This window comes from Lycium ferocissimum, chromosome 4, assembly GCF_029784015.1.
Source record: "Lycium ferocissimum isolate CSIRO_LF1 chromosome 4, AGI_CSIRO_Lferr_CH_V1, whole genome shotgun sequence".
Taxonomy (NCBI): Eukaryota; Viridiplantae; Streptophyta; class Magnoliopsida; order Solanales; family Solanaceae; genus Lycium; species Lycium ferocissimum.
Genome location: NC_081345.1, coordinates 42,546,922 through 42,565,262, shown reverse-complemented (window position 1 = coordinate 42,565,262; position 18,341 = coordinate 42,546,922). Strand labels below are relative to the sequence as shown.

The 18,341-nt window shown below is 33.3% G+C and overlaps 4 protein-coding genes across 5 annotated transcripts; 2 read left to right on the top strand and 2 right to left on the bottom strand.

Moving 5' to 3' along the window:
• Positions 1-2,309: 2,309 nt before the first annotated feature.
• On the top strand, positions 2,310-4,568 carry LOC132053073 (uncharacterized). Of its 2 annotated transcripts, XR_009414075.1 has the most exons (3): positions 3,047-4,023; positions 4,132-4,325; positions 4,365-4,568. XR_009414075.1 is itself a non-coding variant. In XM_059444904.1 (2 exons), the coding sequence occupies exon 1, from the start codon at positions 2,417-2,419 to the stop codon at positions 3,044-3,046; it is 630 nt and encodes a 209-aa protein (XP_059300887.1). In that variant the 5' UTR covers positions 2,310-2,416; the 3' UTR covers positions 3,047-4,023; positions 4,132-4,568. The 2 variants fall into 2 exon arrangements, 1 of the variants encoding a protein (XP_059300887.1); XM_059444904.1 differs by having other exon boundaries at positions 2,310-4,023; positions 4,132-4,568.
• Positions 4,569-5,100: 532 nt separating this feature from the next.
• Positions 5,101-6,529, bottom strand: LOC132054738 (non-specific lipid transfer protein GPI-anchored 5-like). Its single transcript, XM_059446705.1, has 3 exons — positions 6,014-6,529; positions 5,555-5,590; positions 5,101-5,420 (listed from the first exon to the last, which is right to left on the bottom strand). The coding sequence occupies exons 1-3, from the start codon at positions 6,327-6,329 to the stop codon at positions 5,305-5,307; spliced, it is 468 nt and encodes a 155-aa protein (XP_059302688.1). The 5' UTR covers positions 6,330-6,529; the 3' UTR covers positions 5,101-5,304.
• A 3,686-nt stretch (positions 6,530-10,215) lies between these two features.
• LOC132054737 (non-specific lipid transfer protein GPI-anchored 5-like) lies at positions 10,216-11,752 on the bottom strand. Its single transcript, XM_059446704.1, has 3 exons — positions 11,343-11,752; positions 10,752-10,859; positions 10,216-10,518 (listed from the first exon to the last, which is right to left on the bottom strand). The coding sequence occupies exons 1-3, from the start codon at positions 11,662-11,664 to the stop codon at positions 10,379-10,381; spliced, it is 570 nt and encodes a 189-aa protein (XP_059302687.1). The 5' UTR covers positions 11,665-11,752; the 3' UTR covers positions 10,216-10,378.
• A 4,990-nt stretch (positions 11,753-16,742) lies between these two features.
• Positions 16,743-17,701, top strand: LOC132054735 (major pollen allergen Ole e 6-like). The gene is made up of 2 exons (XM_059446703.1): positions 16,743-17,044; positions 17,522-17,701. The coding sequence occupies exons 1-2, from the start codon at positions 16,843-16,845 to the stop codon at positions 17,545-17,547; spliced, it is 228 nt and encodes a 75-aa protein (XP_059302686.1). The 5' UTR covers positions 16,743-16,842; the 3' UTR covers positions 17,548-17,701.
• The last annotated feature ends 640 nt before the right edge of the window (positions 17,702-18,341 follow it).

Sequence of the window (18,341 nt, the reverse complement as noted above, 5' to 3'; positions counted from 1 at the left end):
GGTTTGTCTTTCAAATGGGTTGGTCTTTAATTTTTGCCCCTTAAATGGGCCGGTCTTTACGTTTTGCCTTTCAAAATTAAACTTATATTTAGCTTAAGGGTTCGTTTGGTTAGAAAACAAGTTATCCCGATATAACTAATTTTGGGATTAGTTATCTTGGGACTGTTATTCCATCCTCAAGGATGGTTTGGTATGATGGATAAGCAAAAATAGTAATGAGATAAAAATTTAGTACCACCTTATCCTTTATTTGGTTACTAATCGTGGAATAAGTTATCCCAGGATTAAAAATAGTACTGGGATAACTTATACCCAGCAGAGGGTGGAATAGTTATCCCAGGATAAAATAGAGAAATTGACTAAAATAGCCCTGAGGTTCTCAAAACCCTTTTTCTACTACATAAGGTGGAGGATATTTTTGTAAACAAACAATTTTTTCGTAAAAGTTAGGCAATGCATGTTACTTTTAATACAACAAACCAAACAATCAATAAGAAATAATATCAGGATAACTAATCCCAACATAAATAATCTCAGTATAACTTATCCCATCATAACTTGTATTCAAACCAAATGACCCCTCAATGTAGGATAAAATAATACTATAATCCTGGGATAACTAATCCCAAGATTAGTTATCTCGGGGTTTTATTCCAAACAAATGTAGGATAAGATGGCACTAAATTTTATCCTAGAAGTATTTTTACTTATTCATCATACCAAACGAGCCCTGAGTTCTTTAGAAACTCTATGCTAGGGCATAACTTGTGAGATATTACGATATGAAAATATAAGCTAATGCCTCAGCAATTTTTTTTAATTACTAGGGGCATATACTAAAGACATGCACAAATAAGCCGTTTGGACATGATTTGAAACTATGAGATGAAACCGTGATTTGAAATTATGTTTGGACATGCCATTTGAATTTCTTAATATGTATTTTTTCTTTTAGATATATAAACCATACAAATTGTGAAAACTATTAAAACTTTCCCAATTCTTATAGAAGGAAATGATGGTCATTTGGTTACTCATTTTACAGAGGTTTGGCTGATAGTCTGTTCACTGAAAAATTATAATGAGCATTATTGAAAATCATTTTATTGTAAAAGCCAGCTAATTCATTGATGTGGTAATGTGTTTGGAAACAGATAGAACATAAATAAAGGTTGGTAAAAGTTAATGAGATTGATAAATAGTTAGTTGGAGTAATTGTTAAAAATATTTACCAATTTTTAAGTCTTTTTTTATAAAATATAAACTTATGAGTTAAATTTTATATTTAAATTTTTTGATATCATGTTTTTTTGAATGATTTGGATTTTTATCTCATTATATGAAACTATAAAATGAAATCACAATACTAAACGCTAATTTATGTCATGACATGAAATTGCAACGTGCAAACGACTACAAAATAAGGGCAAAAGTACACATGACCCACACGCCGCTGGAGCTGTGACGAAATTTAAATACAACTTTGAGTTGATTTCAGATCCGGGGATTCAGGTTTCAAAAAAGCTTAGTGGCTGAATTTATGGTGGCTCGATAATACAAAGAGCGCACATAATCATACAAATTAGTAGTAGTAGTAGTAGTATTTTACTTGTTCATATTCAATAAACAAAATTTGTTAGGTTAGGGAGAAAAATCTCACCCTAAATCACACTTCCAAGACACTCTGCTTCACTATATACTTACTGACATCAGGTAATTTTATTGAATCTTTACTGCAAAATGAAATTTACAACTTTGATCTCATGTAATATAACTGTTATTTACTTCCATTTTGTTACTGGATTATAGATCTGAACATGAGATTGCACTGGGTATGTTCTTGTTTGTTGTTGCTTATAGATCTGAAGAAACTGAAGGGTAAAGTGGTGGTTTTGAATTCAACAGAATATTAATTTAGTATAATTTACTAAATTCATATTGTGTTAAATTCAAAACCACCACTTCACCCTTCAGCATAATTTTCCTTCTCAAAAAAGAAAAAAAAAAAAAAGGAATTTAGTATAATTTAGTTTTTTGTATTGGTACAAAGTCGGTTTACATGTAATTGAGATGTGGTAGTTGTGTTATATGATGCTATAAGTTTTTTTGCATTTTTTGTTTTGGTTGTTATGATTTTAATTTACTGATTTGTTTTGATCTCATGAAATTCGTCTGATATGTTCTTCGTTTTGCTCTGTTTGCTTCCTTTTTGGATAAATTTTACGTACAGGTGTATGTTGGAGGAAGATCTGTTTGGATAAATTGATAGTGATTTTGATTTGCTGATAAACTGGTGGTTTGAGAAGCCCCAATACGAGTCTTTGACCTCTTTGTTTCTTGTTAGATCATCAGGCTTGTCGATAAGATAGTGAGTTATAGTGGAGTTTGATTGAATTGGTTGTTAACTCAGTTGAAAATGATTGTTGTTGCTCAGCATCGGAATCAATACTATGGGAGAAGTAGGGCACATGATCCTACTCGATTTGAGTCATTTGGTTCACCTCCTAATTGCCGGGCTTTTGAGTCCCGAGCAGGTTCATTTCAAACCCAATCTAAGTCTTGCAAGATACCTGGCACTAAACGGCCCTCCTCGGGTTCTTTGTCTCCCAAAACACGATCACCTTTAGCATCACTGCCTGTTAATACTGTTAAGTCTTACTCTGAAGATCAAACGAAATCAAGAAAACCAGGCAGAAGTAGCACGGTTGCGATACCATTTAACCTCAAAGTGGATGTTGGTTCTAGGAATGAGGTTTTCTTGAATGATGAGTTTCCATTTTCTGAACTATGGGCGGGACCAGCATATTCAAATTCTCCTTCCCCTAGTTCTTTGCCCATGCCCAAATTTTCTCTCAGGCCTAAAAGGACTGCCTCTCTTGAATTTCCTGCTTCAGCGTCTGATATTGATTTACGTCCCGTTGCCAAGTCAGCACCAGCATCCCCAACCAGGGAGCGTGGTCCTTCTCCAGGAATTGTATTTGACAGTACTGACTCTGCGACACAGACTCTTCGTCGCATGCTCAACCTTGAAATTATAGATGGATGAATGTGTGGTTGGAGTGCTGAGTAGCAGCTTAGTAGGGGATTATGTAGTTTTCGTATTGGGTAATAGTAGAAAGTACAAATGGTGAATAAATCAGTTTTTACTCTTTAGTTTGAAAGTTATGGTTTTGCTTAGTGTTTGTCATGGTAGAGAACAGCTTTAGTTCAGTAGTGAAGTTTCAGCACCTGGTAAGAGTGTTTGTTTTAAGGGAAATTCGATATGAGCAATGGCTGGATGGTCAACTGTCTCCAGGTACATTCAAAGTTCGTGCATTTATGTGCGCTTGTGCATATATCAGTGGAAGAAGAAACTGGGTGTTGAGTGCAATGCTCCTATTGTAGTAATTAATAGATAGCTTGTAGTTCTTTGTAGAGGTTGCAGAAGTTGTTGCTCAACTATCGACAATGCTCCGGAGATCACTTCATCATAACCATCAATTCTCATTCTTGGTTCTACTTGTCATAGGATTGTTCCTTTAGAGATTCTGTTTGTCAGAGATATTGTATATATCTTAGACCTTACCAGATTAGTTAACTTCCCTTTAGACTTCTGTTCTAGTCAGTTACCAAACTCTTAGCCGTTTCATCCAATCTTGCATCGTAACCTTCTCTCTCTCTTTGTAGATTCAAATTCACGACTAGAATAGGATAATTTGGTTTATCTGAGTCCTTGCTATTCCTTGAATGCCTGAATTGGCTGGTCATTATACCTTTTGTCTGTGTTATTTCTTCTTCTCTTTGACTTTGAATAGGATCTAACTCCTACTTCTTCCTCTTGAAGTTTTTTCCCTTTAACCAATTTTCTGTTTTTTGGAATGAAAATCGGGAAAGGGAATTTGTAGTTAGTTGTATCCTTTTCGGTTCCTGGTTTTTGGTATCTTCCCTTTTAGCGTTCCTCCTGTGAGTCCAATTATGCCTGTTAAGTAGTTTATTCCACTCAGCTTGCCTCTGGAGATGGTTGATCATCTAGTTATTGATAAGGTAAGACTTCCTAAGTTTTTATCTATCTTGGTGCTGTCCATAACTCGGTATCTAGCTAGATGTGCTATGATTTTTGCTTATAAATGTTTACTTCTTTTTTGTGTGTAGCACTTTTAGGAGCTGTTGGAAGAATGTTGAAGATGCTGTTCTCGTTGCTCTGACCTTGGTGGCACCACTCGTTATGTTTCATTTCAGTGTCTTTATAGTACATGCAGTCTGTAGGTCTTAAGACCAAACTGCTAGTTACTACTGCAGTGATTATCTAGTGTTGTTATGTTTTATGTTTTGGAGCTTTTACATTTGTCGTTGAACTTAGGAACTTCTTGTTATTGTTAAGGTAGCATTTTGATGAAGACTGTAGTTCTGTTTCTCTACGTACTGTTGTTTGCCTGTCGAAGTGCTGCTGCTCAGGCATAGTATTTACTTTGCTACATGCCCACCTCTTTTGGTATCAGAAATTATTCACTTAGGCTCTGCTTATGTTGTACCCTGGCAAGAGGCAACCCATTTTCAGTTTGTCTTTTAATAATGATATTTTTTAGTCATGCATTGGCTATGCACTTGTTTAATGTCAGCACATAGCACATACGGGGCCGCTGACAACTTGAGTCCAAAATGATTGTCATGCATCATGCATTACCAAATTGATTTCATCATACGTCGACCATTTTCTACCATAGAATTTGTTTAGTTCGGAGCATATTAGATCTGCAAGTAATTTGGACGGGACAACTATATGTGCATGCATAATGCAACAACCTGATTGTCGCGGCTGCATCATGATCAAAGCAGGTGATGGGTAAGCACGTAATCAACGGAACAATTGAAATAGAGGAATCGTATCTTTTTTTTATTTTTTAAATCAAATATTTACATATAACAGTGTCGACAAGTTTTGGAGATTTCACTCGAGAGGGTCACAACATAGGGAAATGGATCAATTTTTTCCATATATATGTAAAGTTCGAGTGGAAAATAATAAGTTTTGTTGACCATTGAACCCGTCATATATCCGATTCTGTAAATTTGTAACTGTAACTTACAAGCAGCAGTAAAGTACTAGGCGTGTAAAAAATATAGGTTTATCCAACGCGACTAGAAATTAAATTAATCTCGATCAAATCTTAATACAGCTCAAATTTAACAGAGTACATCAAAGGCTCTGCCTTAATGTAGTGTATTACAAAGTTTAACAAAAACTATAAAAAAGAATAACCAAATAGTGCCAAATCCATACTCCAAGGTACTCTAAACACACTGCAAACAAGGCAATAATGGAACTCAAATGGAGGTGAACACTGAGGCAAATGATGCTGCAACTACAAGGGTAAACAAGAGAGAGTATGGCAGCTTGACTGTGTTTCCTGAATTTCCACTTGGCTGACCCTTAGATCCACCTGCCAAATGCCAACAATGTTAATTATATCAAGCGAATAAAACATCCAAAAAGTTGGAGATTTCACAAAGATCAGGCTTTTTCTTATTATTATACAACAACAATTAAAAAAAGAAGTTTTATTTGTATTCGTACCTGAAGGAGACCCTGGAGAACCAGATGGAGTCGTAGCTGAAATGTTCATATTGACAGAGAAAACAAGTTAGAAACTCTGAAAATCTCATGCTGCAAGTGTCTTTGTTATGAAAATAAACAACAAAAACTAATAATAATATTAGCAAAGTGAATAGTGTCTTTTGATGAAAATTTTGAATATTACTAAAAAAAATAAAAATATTATCTCTTTAATTGTGTTTGGCGCAAGCAATACGAAGTTAAAAATTAAGACAGTTGTAACAAAAAAAAAAAAAAAAAAATCTGATAAGTGATCATCAAACATCAAGAAAATGAAATCCTCATATAAAACATATTTTTTTTTTTAAAAACATACAAAACATCCTTTGAGAAAATGACTTTCATGTACCAAATACATACCGAGTTTGAAACCAAAAAAGGAGAAGAAAGAAAGCAGTATACTCAATGAACTTAGCTTACCTTTACAAAGGCTAACAGAGGGAGTCTGGATATTACAAGCTTTAGGAAGAGCCATAGCTTGTGTCTGATTAACACTAATTCCTAAAGATGAGGCAGCACCACCATTAATCACTTCACACAAGCATTGTGGCTGATTTTTCACAATAGTGGCCAATTGAGTGCAACATCCTGATGATGGTGTTGTAGCATTTCCTTGTATATATTGCAAACATGGTGCTAATCCAACAATCACTTGTTGGCAATTATCTGATTGACCAGTAACTTGCATTGAAAACATAGCCATAACCACAACGATTGCACTAGCTAACATCTTCATTTTCTTGAATATTGTGCTTGGAATTTAATTAGTTCCTTCTCAAAATCTCACTTTTGGCTGCTGATAGATAAATTAGGAGGTTTTTTTTAATATTCAGTGGTGTACGATGGAAATAACAGGACAAAGTGTGCTGTTTATAAAGGGGAAGATGGTGCCAAAAATTAAGACTTATGGGATTATGTGGGTAACCAACTTTTCCTACTGCTTTAGAGCGAATCCATGTGTAAGCATTTATTGGTTTTTCTTTCTACATTCGACTGCCTTTATGTTACAACAATAATAATAATTGACAACACGCAATCACGCATATAACGTCGGCGAAAATACCACTCTGTAGCCTCCACGTTTCAATAATGACTGCTAAAGTTTCGTTTGCTTCTTCTCTTTTACTCCATTCGTTTCATAATAAGTGATTTTTTAGATTTTTCAATTTTTTCAAAATAAGTGGTATTTTAGAATTTCAAGAAGTTTCTAGACAGATTATCTCAAGATTGCCCTTATTTAAATAGTCAAGATTTATTAATTACCTTTTCTTCTTCTAGAAAGTAGTAAAATTTGATTAGGGGTAAGTTCGTAAAAACACTTCTAATTTTCTAGGAGTGAATAATTTCTTAAGGAGTGTGCATGAGTCCAAAAACCACTTATTATGAATCGGAGGGAGTAGCTTGCACGGAGTAGAGAAGGTTATCTTTGCAGTTTTGATTTTTATATAATTATGGTATTCGGGTCAATTATGCGTATTTTGATCGTAATATATTGATTATTTTTAACGAATATTAACATCGAACAATTTTGTCCATCAAAAGTTGAATAAATAAAAACAAACAAATTAAGTACATTAGCAATATCTATCTATCGTGTTAAGAACGTTTATATTAGAATTGTACTTTAATTTATTATAGTAGTTTGTTTATTTAATTATACATAATGCGAAATAAACTTAATTTATTATAATAGGTTGTTTACTTAATTATACATAATGCTAAATAAACTTTTTTTTTTTTACCACTTGGTATTCAATATAGGTATTTCGGCCGATTAAATAAGATTCGCGCCACATAAAGTCCATTAATTAAAATAGAAAGTGTTTCATATAAAGAAAAAATTATATTCAAATTTTGATTGCGCAATCCCTAATTAAAAATAGGTGGAATTCTATTTTTTCTATCATAACTCTTGGCTTTAAGCATATGGACAAAAAGTATAAACGGTATAACTTGTCCCAGCAAAGCTGCCTTCACTTTAAATGGGCAATTCGCAGAATTGCCCTTCTTTTGGGGTGGTCTTTAAATTTTGCCCCTCATATTTGAAATCTTTAAATTTTACCCTTCGCTAAATCCCATGAGTTTCGAGTTCGAACCCCACAACGTCAAAATTTTAAAAAAAATTCGCAAGGCGTAGTTTAAATTTCGCTATGCCCCCATCTAAGATAAACTTGTGAAGGAATTAGCAAAGTTATCGCCGACCGCATACTTATGCCTTATGGGCGTACTTAGCATAAGTATGCGCTTGCCCGCATAACTTTGATAATTCCTTCACAAGTTTATGCCGGATCCGCATAAAAGTTTGTCCATTAAAAGTATGCCCCCATCGCATAAACTTATTTAGGAATTACCAAACTTATGCCGATGAGGGCATACTTATGCCTTATGGGCAAACTTTGTCTTGAAGCATATATATGCATTTTTTTTTTAACCACTTGTCGTGTTAGAACGTAGTTACAAACATCCAGACAAACCTATGTAAATATTGAATCGTTGATGTACTTAATTTCTTTTTTCAATTCCCACGTAATATCTTCCCGATACCTTCAAATATGTACACTCTTTAGAATCTAAACAAAGCGCATCACTTCAAGTCCATATTTCGAGCCAATTAATCCTTAAAGCATCTTTATAAACTACGTAACTTTTTTTTTGTCCAAAACCACATTATGAGTAACTACGCCTTGCCTTATAAGGCAAAGTTTAAATTTTGTATGCCCCCTCCGCGACTTTTAGTTATGTTTAACTAAAAGTCCACGAGGGGGCGTACTTTGCCTTGAAGGGCATACATTTAGTTATGCCGGGATCCGCATAACTTTAACTTTTTCTTAAAGATTCAGGCGCCGGATCCGCATACACTCCCCCAAATCCTTCCTTACGAAATTATTTTTTTATTTTATGCCCGAGCGGGGTTCGAACCCGTAACTTCATGTATTCGCTCATCTTTCCAAGCAAAGGGTAAAATTTAAAGACCACAAATACGAAGCGTAAAATTTAAAGATCACAAATTTGAAGGGCAAAATTTAAAGACCACCCCAAACGAAGGGCAATCCGTGCAAAAAAAGCACTTTAAATACCGATCAAAGGCTTAGTCAAACTTGATAGGTCGGCAGATTCTCTCTACTTCGGGAACCTATATGCATGGGCCGGTGATAAGAGAACCAATAATCACGTGTGGGCCGCCCTTTTTTGGAGGCTAAAGGTCATTTTTCAGAGTCTGTTCATAATTCAAAACAAACTTTTGTCTTTAACACCTCTTATAATTTGGTTATTATTCAATTTTAATGGAAAAATTTATCACCATTGTGCAAAAATAAGATAGGTTCGATCTATAGTTTAGCGGGAGATGGACTCAATAATTTTTGTTTAAATTCTATGTTTGTATTAGGAAATTCATCAATTGTGAACTCAATAGCTAAAATGAACTACGGGTTTTTGAAAAATATCCAAACCTATAAACTTCAAATCTTAATTCCGCTTGTGTCATCGTTAATTGAGATCGCTAACAAATATCTATTAAATTAATTGAGCTATATCCCAAATGATGAAAACATGAGCCAATTATTAATTAATGAATCTCTTATCTTTCAACTCTGCTAAAAACTTTTCTGATTTACCCCAACAGTCCCACTTATCCGACTGTTCCTCCCCAAAAGGTATTTATAGTACTTAGTACTTCCTGGCGAGCTCTTCTTTATAAAATACTCATTTGATTAAGTACTTCATAATATTGGGCACAGGGTTAACACATTCATTTTTGTAAAGTTAAGTTACAAATTAGGCTATTCCATAAAACTAGTTATCTGATCAGTGTATATAAGTTGAATTCTTTCTAGGTTAGGTATTTCTCTACGGTGTCGATCTATATAAATTAAACTCTTAGGTTAAAAAAAAAAAAGACTTTGGTAAGAAACAGAAAGACCTATGGCATTTTCAGTTCAATAATTTTATATATAAAAGGCATTTGGTACATTAATACATTAGTGCTATCCCTAACCAAACCAAGACATAATCAAGAATAACATAATCAGGACAAAGGCATAACTAAGAATAACATAACTATGTCGAAACCAAATACAGGAAGTATAATTAAGGTACAAGTCACCACTGTCCATATCTAAACTGGTTTAAGGCACAGAGTTGGAAAGCTTGATTTAAGAACAAAGAGAAAGTTTCCCAATAGGAACTGAAGTGAAGGTTTTAATACAGCGTTCAAACCTCATAAGGTCTGGCGAGACGCTGACAGTTATAATTGTAAATTGTAAGCCAATTCAAAACCGGTAAACTTAGTTACATCAAGGAACTAATTAACTATGCCAATTAAAAATGCAAAGTCATGCTACAATTGGCAGTGCTTAGGTAGTTAGATTGAGGCAGATACATAGCTGACTTTTCCATAATCAAAACAACAGAGTATTTTTTTCATGTCTAGTGTTTACATCAAATTAATGAATACATAATAGGTGTCTTTCATATATATGCACTTCTGACTCTGTATGATCAAGTTTTATGAGTAATTGCAAACCTTAAGAGGTGATGTTCATCCAATATTGAATTAGATTATGGTTATAAAGCCACATTTGCCAAGAACATAAAGGAAAAATAAAAAACCATCCCGAGAATTACTCAAAAATAAGCCACAATAAATAATATAGGTATGGGTAAATTACAACCAGCGTGACACTCCAACTAAAACAGAGGAACCAAAAGAATAATAACAATAATATTATGGAATACTGTTCTATTAATACAACATTGACATAAAAATGGCTTTTTCCCCCAAACTCAGAATCCCCTGGTAGTCAAAGCACATGATGCAACAAAGAGTAGGAATCCAACAAAATTGATAGAAATTCTTGAGTTGCTTCCTGCTGCTGATGAAGAGGATCCAGGTGTTGACGGCACTGTTTTAGAGCCTGTAGTACCTGCATCAATTAAAGCATTTGCATTTGAGTTTGACTTACGTACACTGAAAGTAATTTTTTTTGCATGGTATCAAGTCAACTAAAAGATAAGTACGACTAATTATTCATTATGAGTAGGATTATTAACCTAAAAAATAAGGCAGGTAACATGTTAAGATTCAGTTCACTAATCTATAGTGCACAATTTCATCTCAATATTAGAAGATATGAGAAAAAGATTTTTTTTGAAGTACCTGATCCTGATGGAGTTGCTGGGATTTCATTAGTAGAATCAGATGGGGTAGTTGAACCTGCAGGAGAACTTGGTGGTACGGCAGCTGAAGCAGTTGGTCCATTTGCAGCTGTTTTTTAAATGTACAAAACAATCAGTTAGTTCATTTAATACGTAAATGTTTTAAAGAATTCACTTATATGCACTGACAGCAGGGTATTTTTTTCCACTATCGATATATTTTAACATATTATAGCAGATTAGCTCTCTTATTTTTTATGTTATTGATCCCGCTTTAAATGGAGGGTTACCAATAGTTATCCTGATATGATAGTGCAAAAATTCTTCTACACTATTAAATATAGAAGTTAAAAAACACTTCAATAGCAAGTTTAACTTCTGCAGATTGACAAAGTCACCTAAAAGATGATAATCAGGTACGAGTGAATATCTATAATAGATGGAAGTAGTAATCCTGAAACGAAAGCAGAGAATCTGCTATAACAAGTAAACTATATTAATACTGGAAAAATTATTTACGCTGTCAGTGTATATAAGTTAAATCAGTATTCAATAGCTAGTGGAATTAAAAAAATTGAAGAGTTTATCTTACCGTTGCACCGGCTCACTGGAGGAGTTTGTAAATTACAAGCTTTAGGTAATCCTAGAGCAAGAGTTTGATTAATGGTAATGCCAAGATTAGAACCACCACCATTAACCAACGTACAAAGGCATTGAGGATTGGATTGGACAACACCAGATAGTGATGTGCAACAAGATGAAGATGGAGTTGATGAATTTCCAGTAACATAGTTCAAACATGGGGACAAGCTTACTAGTGTAGTCATGCAGCTTGATTGAGCTAAAGCTCCATTCCAAGAAATGGCCACAATCAGAACCATTACTAGAGCCATCACATTGTTTTTGGATGCCATTTTTCTTAATGTGAGGCTAAATGAGAAATAGAAAAAGACGATTTGTTGTATCTTTTTGTTAATGAGGTTTGAGTGCAGAGCAAGAACAGGGTATTGGGGTTTATATACGCAAGTTTTTAGCATAAAAGAACAAGAAAAGATAGGTATTTTTGTTGGCCAACTTTTAAACTAATGAATGGTTGGTTAATAGCTGCTCTTAGGAATGGTTACGGGGACTTTATAATCTATTTAATTGACAACTGTTTACCTAATTAGGTGATCTTCCGTTTGTAGTATTATTGGTTTGAAAAGGTTTAGCTTGTCTTCCAATATTGGAAAAATTGTAAGCCGCTACTCAAGTCGTTGTATGGAAAAGTTCGTCAACAAATGTTTTGGTTTGTTGTCATACTTTTTACTACTCCCTTTATACTAACGTCTAGCTTATGCGACACAAATTTTTCATTAGTTTGTTCCGGAAAGAGATATATTTTTATATTTAAAAATATGTAATACTAATAAACTTCTCGTTTTACCCTTAACGAGAATGACTACATGAATGTTATTGGCCTTAAGCCTGGCAACCGGTCCGGTTTTACCGGTTCAAACCGGTAAAAGTGGAACCGGAACCGAAATCGGAACCGGTGGAACCGGTTTACCGGTTACTGTTAACCGTTTAAAACCTACCGGTCCGGTTTTGATTTTTTGGGACCGGAACCGGTTAAACCGATCAAAATATATATATATTTTTTTTAAATGTAGCCGTTAACTGTGTGGGCTGGACCGTTGGGCAACCGTCCATTTTGCAAAAATGGCCGTTGCCAACGGCTCCAAACGCCACTTTTGGTCCCCCAACCCCCCCAAACTTTTTTTTTTTTTTTTTTTTTTTACACTTTAACCCATCCCCCACCCCTATATAAATCCCTCTTCATTTCCAATTTTAATCCACACCAATTCACTCTTCTCTTTCTCTCAATTTCTCTCAATTATAGCTACTTTGCAATAATTAGCCACTTTAAATTTCTCTCAATTAAATATTATAAAGTTTTATTCTAGTTTCAATTATTAATTTTGCAATTATAATATTGTTGGTGGAGTTGGTGATTTTGCAACAATCCAAAGTAGCTTTGGTGGATTTACAATTCTAGCCGCCTTCACTTTGTTGAAAATTAGTCCGGCAATTTGGTACCTTCGTTTCAACTCTATCTTTATTTTTCGCTATTTAATTCTAGCAATTTATTTCTTGTGATTTATTTGAGTGTGATTTAAATTAATTCTATTTAATAATGGTGAAGAGATTTAGACATGGTGCCGGTAGTAGTGGTATTGTTAGGAGTGGGTTTAATGAGGAAACATTTATGAACGAAACACCTAATTTAGGTATTGATGTTGGTGGAAATAATCCACTTTTAGATCATGAGGCAATGCAACAACATTATACCAACTCTTTTAATAAAATTGATGATGAAACACAACCCCCTGAAAATCCCATAGGAGATACAGGTCCTGCACAATCACATACACAAAGCAAACCGCCAAGAACTCGTAAGCCAACCGCTAAAATCTAGGGATTTATGACTAAGAATAAGGAAAGACAAACAGCTACATGCAATATATGTAGACAAGTATTTGTTTTTAAGCAACAAACTAGTAAGGATGGTGGAACGGGTACACTAATAAATCATATGAAAAGTAAACATAAGGATGTTTGGGGAGAGCAAACAGGTTCAAATCTGGGGGTATTCAAATGACAATAGACTCACGAACCGGTAAAATTTTTAAGTATGACAAGAAAAAAAAAAGTGTGTAGAAATAACTAAAATGGTTGCTTTTGATGCTCTACCATTTTCCTTTCCTTCGGGTTTGGGGTTTGTTACTTATATTTAACGTTGTTATAATCTGTTATTTGAGGGTATTCCTAGAAGTACTTGTAGAGCGGATGCTATAGATTTGTATAAAAAATATAGATTTTATTTGCGCCATGTATTTAATTCTTTAAATTGTAGTGTTTCTCTTACCGCCGATTTGGTTCTTAGTCTTAACAAGTTAGATTTTTTTGCTATTACATGTTATTGGGTTTATGATAATTGAGTGATGCAAAAAAGAATTATAGCTTTTTTATATGATGAAGGGAAAGGTCGTCACGATGAAAATTTTTTAGCGGATTCAATATCTACTATTATGAGATTTTTTAACATTTATAGAAAAACACTTTGTATTGCTTTAGATAATGCTTCTAATAATACAAAGGCGATTGGTCTTTTAAAAAGGGAATTAAACCCTCCGCTAAAAAATAGTTTTGATGTGAGATGTAGTTGTCACATTTTAAACTTGATTGTTAAAGATGGTCTTGAGTGTTTTGAAAATTCTATTCAAAAAGTTAGAAATGCAGTTGCGTTTCTTTTTTGTAATGATAATAGGGCAAAACTAAGAGATTTTAAGAATTCTTGTGTGGAAAATGGCCTTAGACCTAGGAAAATTCAAGTAGAAGTTGACACTAGGTGGAACTACACTTACATTATGTTACAATAAGCATATGATTATAGGATTCCCATACAACAAGTTCACAGCCATTTTAATATGAATAGTGATGATTGGTTAAATATTACCGATTGGGAAGATATTAAGGAATGTGTTGAACTCTTAGAATTTTTTTATAATGCAACTCTTGCTTTTTCTAGACAATTCTATCCCACGGTAACCGGAATTTTAGCCTACTTAGCGGAAATAGCTAGAGTTTTACAAGAGTATAAAAATAAATCCGGTTATCAAGCGGCTATTTTTAATATGACAACAAAATTTAAGAAGTATTTTTTTCCCATCCCAACTTTATTTATATTGGGTTCTCTTTTAAATCCTTGTTTAAAAATGTCTTATACTAGAGCATTGGTTAATCAAATTTATACCTTTTTAGAAGTTGAAGAGGAAGTTGAACCATCTTTAGCTGACGCCGAGCTCGCGATTGATGCCAAGTTTAGAAATTTTTTTAGTCATTATTCTAATTTGGAAGAAAATGCTACACCCGTTGCTCCACGCCCTACTACTTCTCAAAGTAGCAAAAAGGGCTTGTCGGGTTTGTCGCATTTAAAAGTTTTACATTCACATCCAACTCCTTCTTATAATGCAAACTTTGATGAATATCACCTTTATTTGATGTAGCAAAATGTGGATATCAAGGAACTAGATGATTTGGTCGTCTTAGCATGGTGGAAGAGATACAAGGTAAGTCATCCGATACTTTCAAGAATGACTCGAGATATCCTTACGGTTCAAATATCAACCGTGGCTTCGGAGAGTGCATTTAGCCAAGGAAGACAACAAATTGGAGACCATAGACTCTCATTATCCGGATTTAGCTTGTAAGTACTAGTGTGCATTCGCGATTGAATTAAATCAAAGCGATGCAACCAAAACTTAGAAGCGGTGGAAGGCAAAGAGGAAGAGATTGAAGATTTGGTAGCAAGTGGAGTGGACCAAATGGAAGACTTTGAAGATATCTCCATGGCCAAATATGATATGGCGGATATTAGCCAAATGATTGACACTTTTTTATTTTATTATTCTACTATTTTTTTGTAACTCATGAATTATTTGCAAGTTAAAAAAAACTACAACTTGCAAATAAATGTTATCCATGAATGAATAAAATATATGGTTTATTGAGCTTTCTTCTATTTACTTGTGTTCATATTTTTACTTATATTAAGTTAGGAATATACCTAAAATATACTAAGAATATACTTATAATATACATCTACTTAAATTAAAAACTAGAAAGTTATATACTTGAAAAATAACTAAAATATACTAAGAATATACTTATAATATAAATATACTTAATTTATAAAATAGAAATTTATAAACTTAGAAAAAACTTAAGCTAAAAATAACTTAAGTTATAATACATATAATAACATATATATATATATATATATATATATATATATATATATATATATAAAAGTTATATAACCTAAGTATATTGATATATATAAGTATATTCTTAGTATATTTTAGGTATATGTAGTATAACTTAAGCATATAACTTAATATATATATACATATATGCTGTTAGTCAGTAAATATATAAACTTTACTTATAAACTTATATAACATATGTAAATATACCTACAATATACTAATAAATACTATAATATATATATACTATACAAAAAAAAGGGGGTTTTCTAACGTTTTGGACCGGTCCGGTTCCGGTTTCTAGTTTGAAACCGGTAAACCGGAATCGGTGGCCCGTTCCGATTTTTAAACCGGAAACCAGCCGGTTCTATAACCGATTACCGGTCCGGTTCGGATCAAACCGGTTAACAGGCTTAATTGGCCTCATAGTACATAAATGTTACAAGTCAAGACCACAAGTTTCAAAATCTCTCGTTTTCTCTTGTTTCGACTGACGAGTCAAACTATGTCACATAAATTAAAACGGAAGGAGTATTTTAGGCACGTGCACTTTTAGCTAATACTTAGTCATTTCCAAAGGAAAAGCGATAAAGAAAAGATCACCAATTTTTTATTTATTTTTTAATCGGATGTTCCCGAAGGAGTTGTTGCGTATAATATTGATCATGCTTTACTCAACGCTTGTTGTACACTTGTACATAAAGATAGTAAGGCTACATTGGTGAAGTCCGATTAAAACTTCATTCTCTTTATCTAAAAGGCTACCCTAACTATATCCTAAATTTGAAGCTGACTTTTAAACTTGTAGAGGTAAAAAAACATAAGGTAATTTCTTCTGATGATATGTCTGTGTCTTGATAGGTGGCTAGAGTTATTCAGTATTTGTATCGTGAAAAGTAGTAATTACCCGATAAAATAATTGAAGTGTGCCTACACTGATTCATAGCCGCGTTATAGAAAGAAATTTATACTTTTAATATTGTTTCGGTGGTGAAGAACATATCTTGATTTAACAAAGAAAAAATATGTGTAACGAGTCTCATGACCATTCAGTGGGTAACCTTAATTTATGCAAAACCATTAGTGTCCTACAACACATGAAATCCACAAACTATTCCATACTTTAAGGTTTATTCTCAAACGAAAAAGAGTTCAAAGCCCTATAAATAGCCTAAGCCATGGCCATTACCAAATCGTCCAAGGAAACACTGTAAAATCAACAAGCAATAAAAACAAAAACAAAATCTTACAACAAGAAAAAAAAAAAAAAAAAAAAAACTAAAAATGGAGGCCAAAAAGCTTGTTGCAGTGTTTCTGATGTGCATGGTTGTGTTAACAGCTGTGTCCGTCTCCAAGGTTGAAGCCACAGAAGAAGAGTACAAGGATTGCTACAACACTTGTCACCAAGAATGCTCTCAACAAGGCCAAGGTTATACCTTTTGTGAGGTGAAGTGTGATGAAGACTGCTCCAGGAAGGACTTCGTAGGTAATTATTTCCATCCATATTATCTGTCTTTTAAAGTTTTCGTACATTTTTCGTTACGAAAATAGCATTATATTTAATAGTCAAGGGGCCGTTTAGTTGTGGATATTAGCTAAAACGAAGATAAAATTCATAACAAAATCATGAAATTATCTATCCCATATAGAAGCTGGATTATCTATCCTAGTTATAATTCTTGTTATAATCTCAGGATTATAACCTTGTTTTGAACCAGACCACCCCTTAATGATCATAAAAGTTCTTCTCTAAACCGTCTTTTCTCTCTCTTTTAAACGTCTTACTTTTGTTCTTCTATAAAATTGTTTTATAATCTTTTTAAATTCTGAAAACTCGTGAGTTTATAATACGTTATCTTTTAACCATATAAACTTTATTTGAATAACATGTCGAATTGTCGATTGCACAATAAACGTTCTACATTGGTTCCATCTTTTAAATGTTTTTTTAAAACTTTTGCAGCTCAATTCCCTAAATTCAAGGCTTAAGGAGGAGGACCAAAAAGATACAAGAGATGAGCACATACAGCTGAAGAATAATAAAGCAGTGGAATTGTATTATATTTCTGCTAAATACTTCATCATTTTCTTTTCCACTACTGGTTGTAATTTTCAATATTCAATAAAATCATCCATTTGTTAACTTGAGTTGCACCGTGCTCAGTTTAATTTTTATCTCATTAATTATTTGTTTTCGTAAAAGGAAGATTTGTAATTTACAAATCGACATCAATTTCTTTTCAAGGATAATAGAGATAAATGAAATATATAACCAATTTTATACAGGGGCATATAAATTTCAGTTCCAATTGGATTCCGTGTTTCGTCTCATCTAGACCAAGATTATTAATCATTTATCACATCTTGTCAGTTATCTATTGGCTAGAAATTGACCATTCACTAAGTATCCATGAGTTAATGATGGAAGTAGTTTACATAAAGTAGGTTATTCCTTCTAATTTGTTTAAGCCTCGTTGGACGGATCGAAATTACTCGATATCATTCTTAGTGGAATGTAGCAGATATTAAAAATAATTCAAATACAAAAACTGATTCAAACACCATAGTTATAAAGAAAAAAGGTAGTAAATCATTATGAATTTAGAAATTCCTTCATTTATCTAAAGTTGTATAATGTGGACGAGAATGACCTAAAACTAATTTTAAAAAAATGAACGTATATAGTTCCAAAGGATTAATTTTATATACTATATTCAGAAAGTCCCAGTTCAATTTCCACCAATATCATACATAATTTCTCTCCGGTTTTGTATTACTATTGT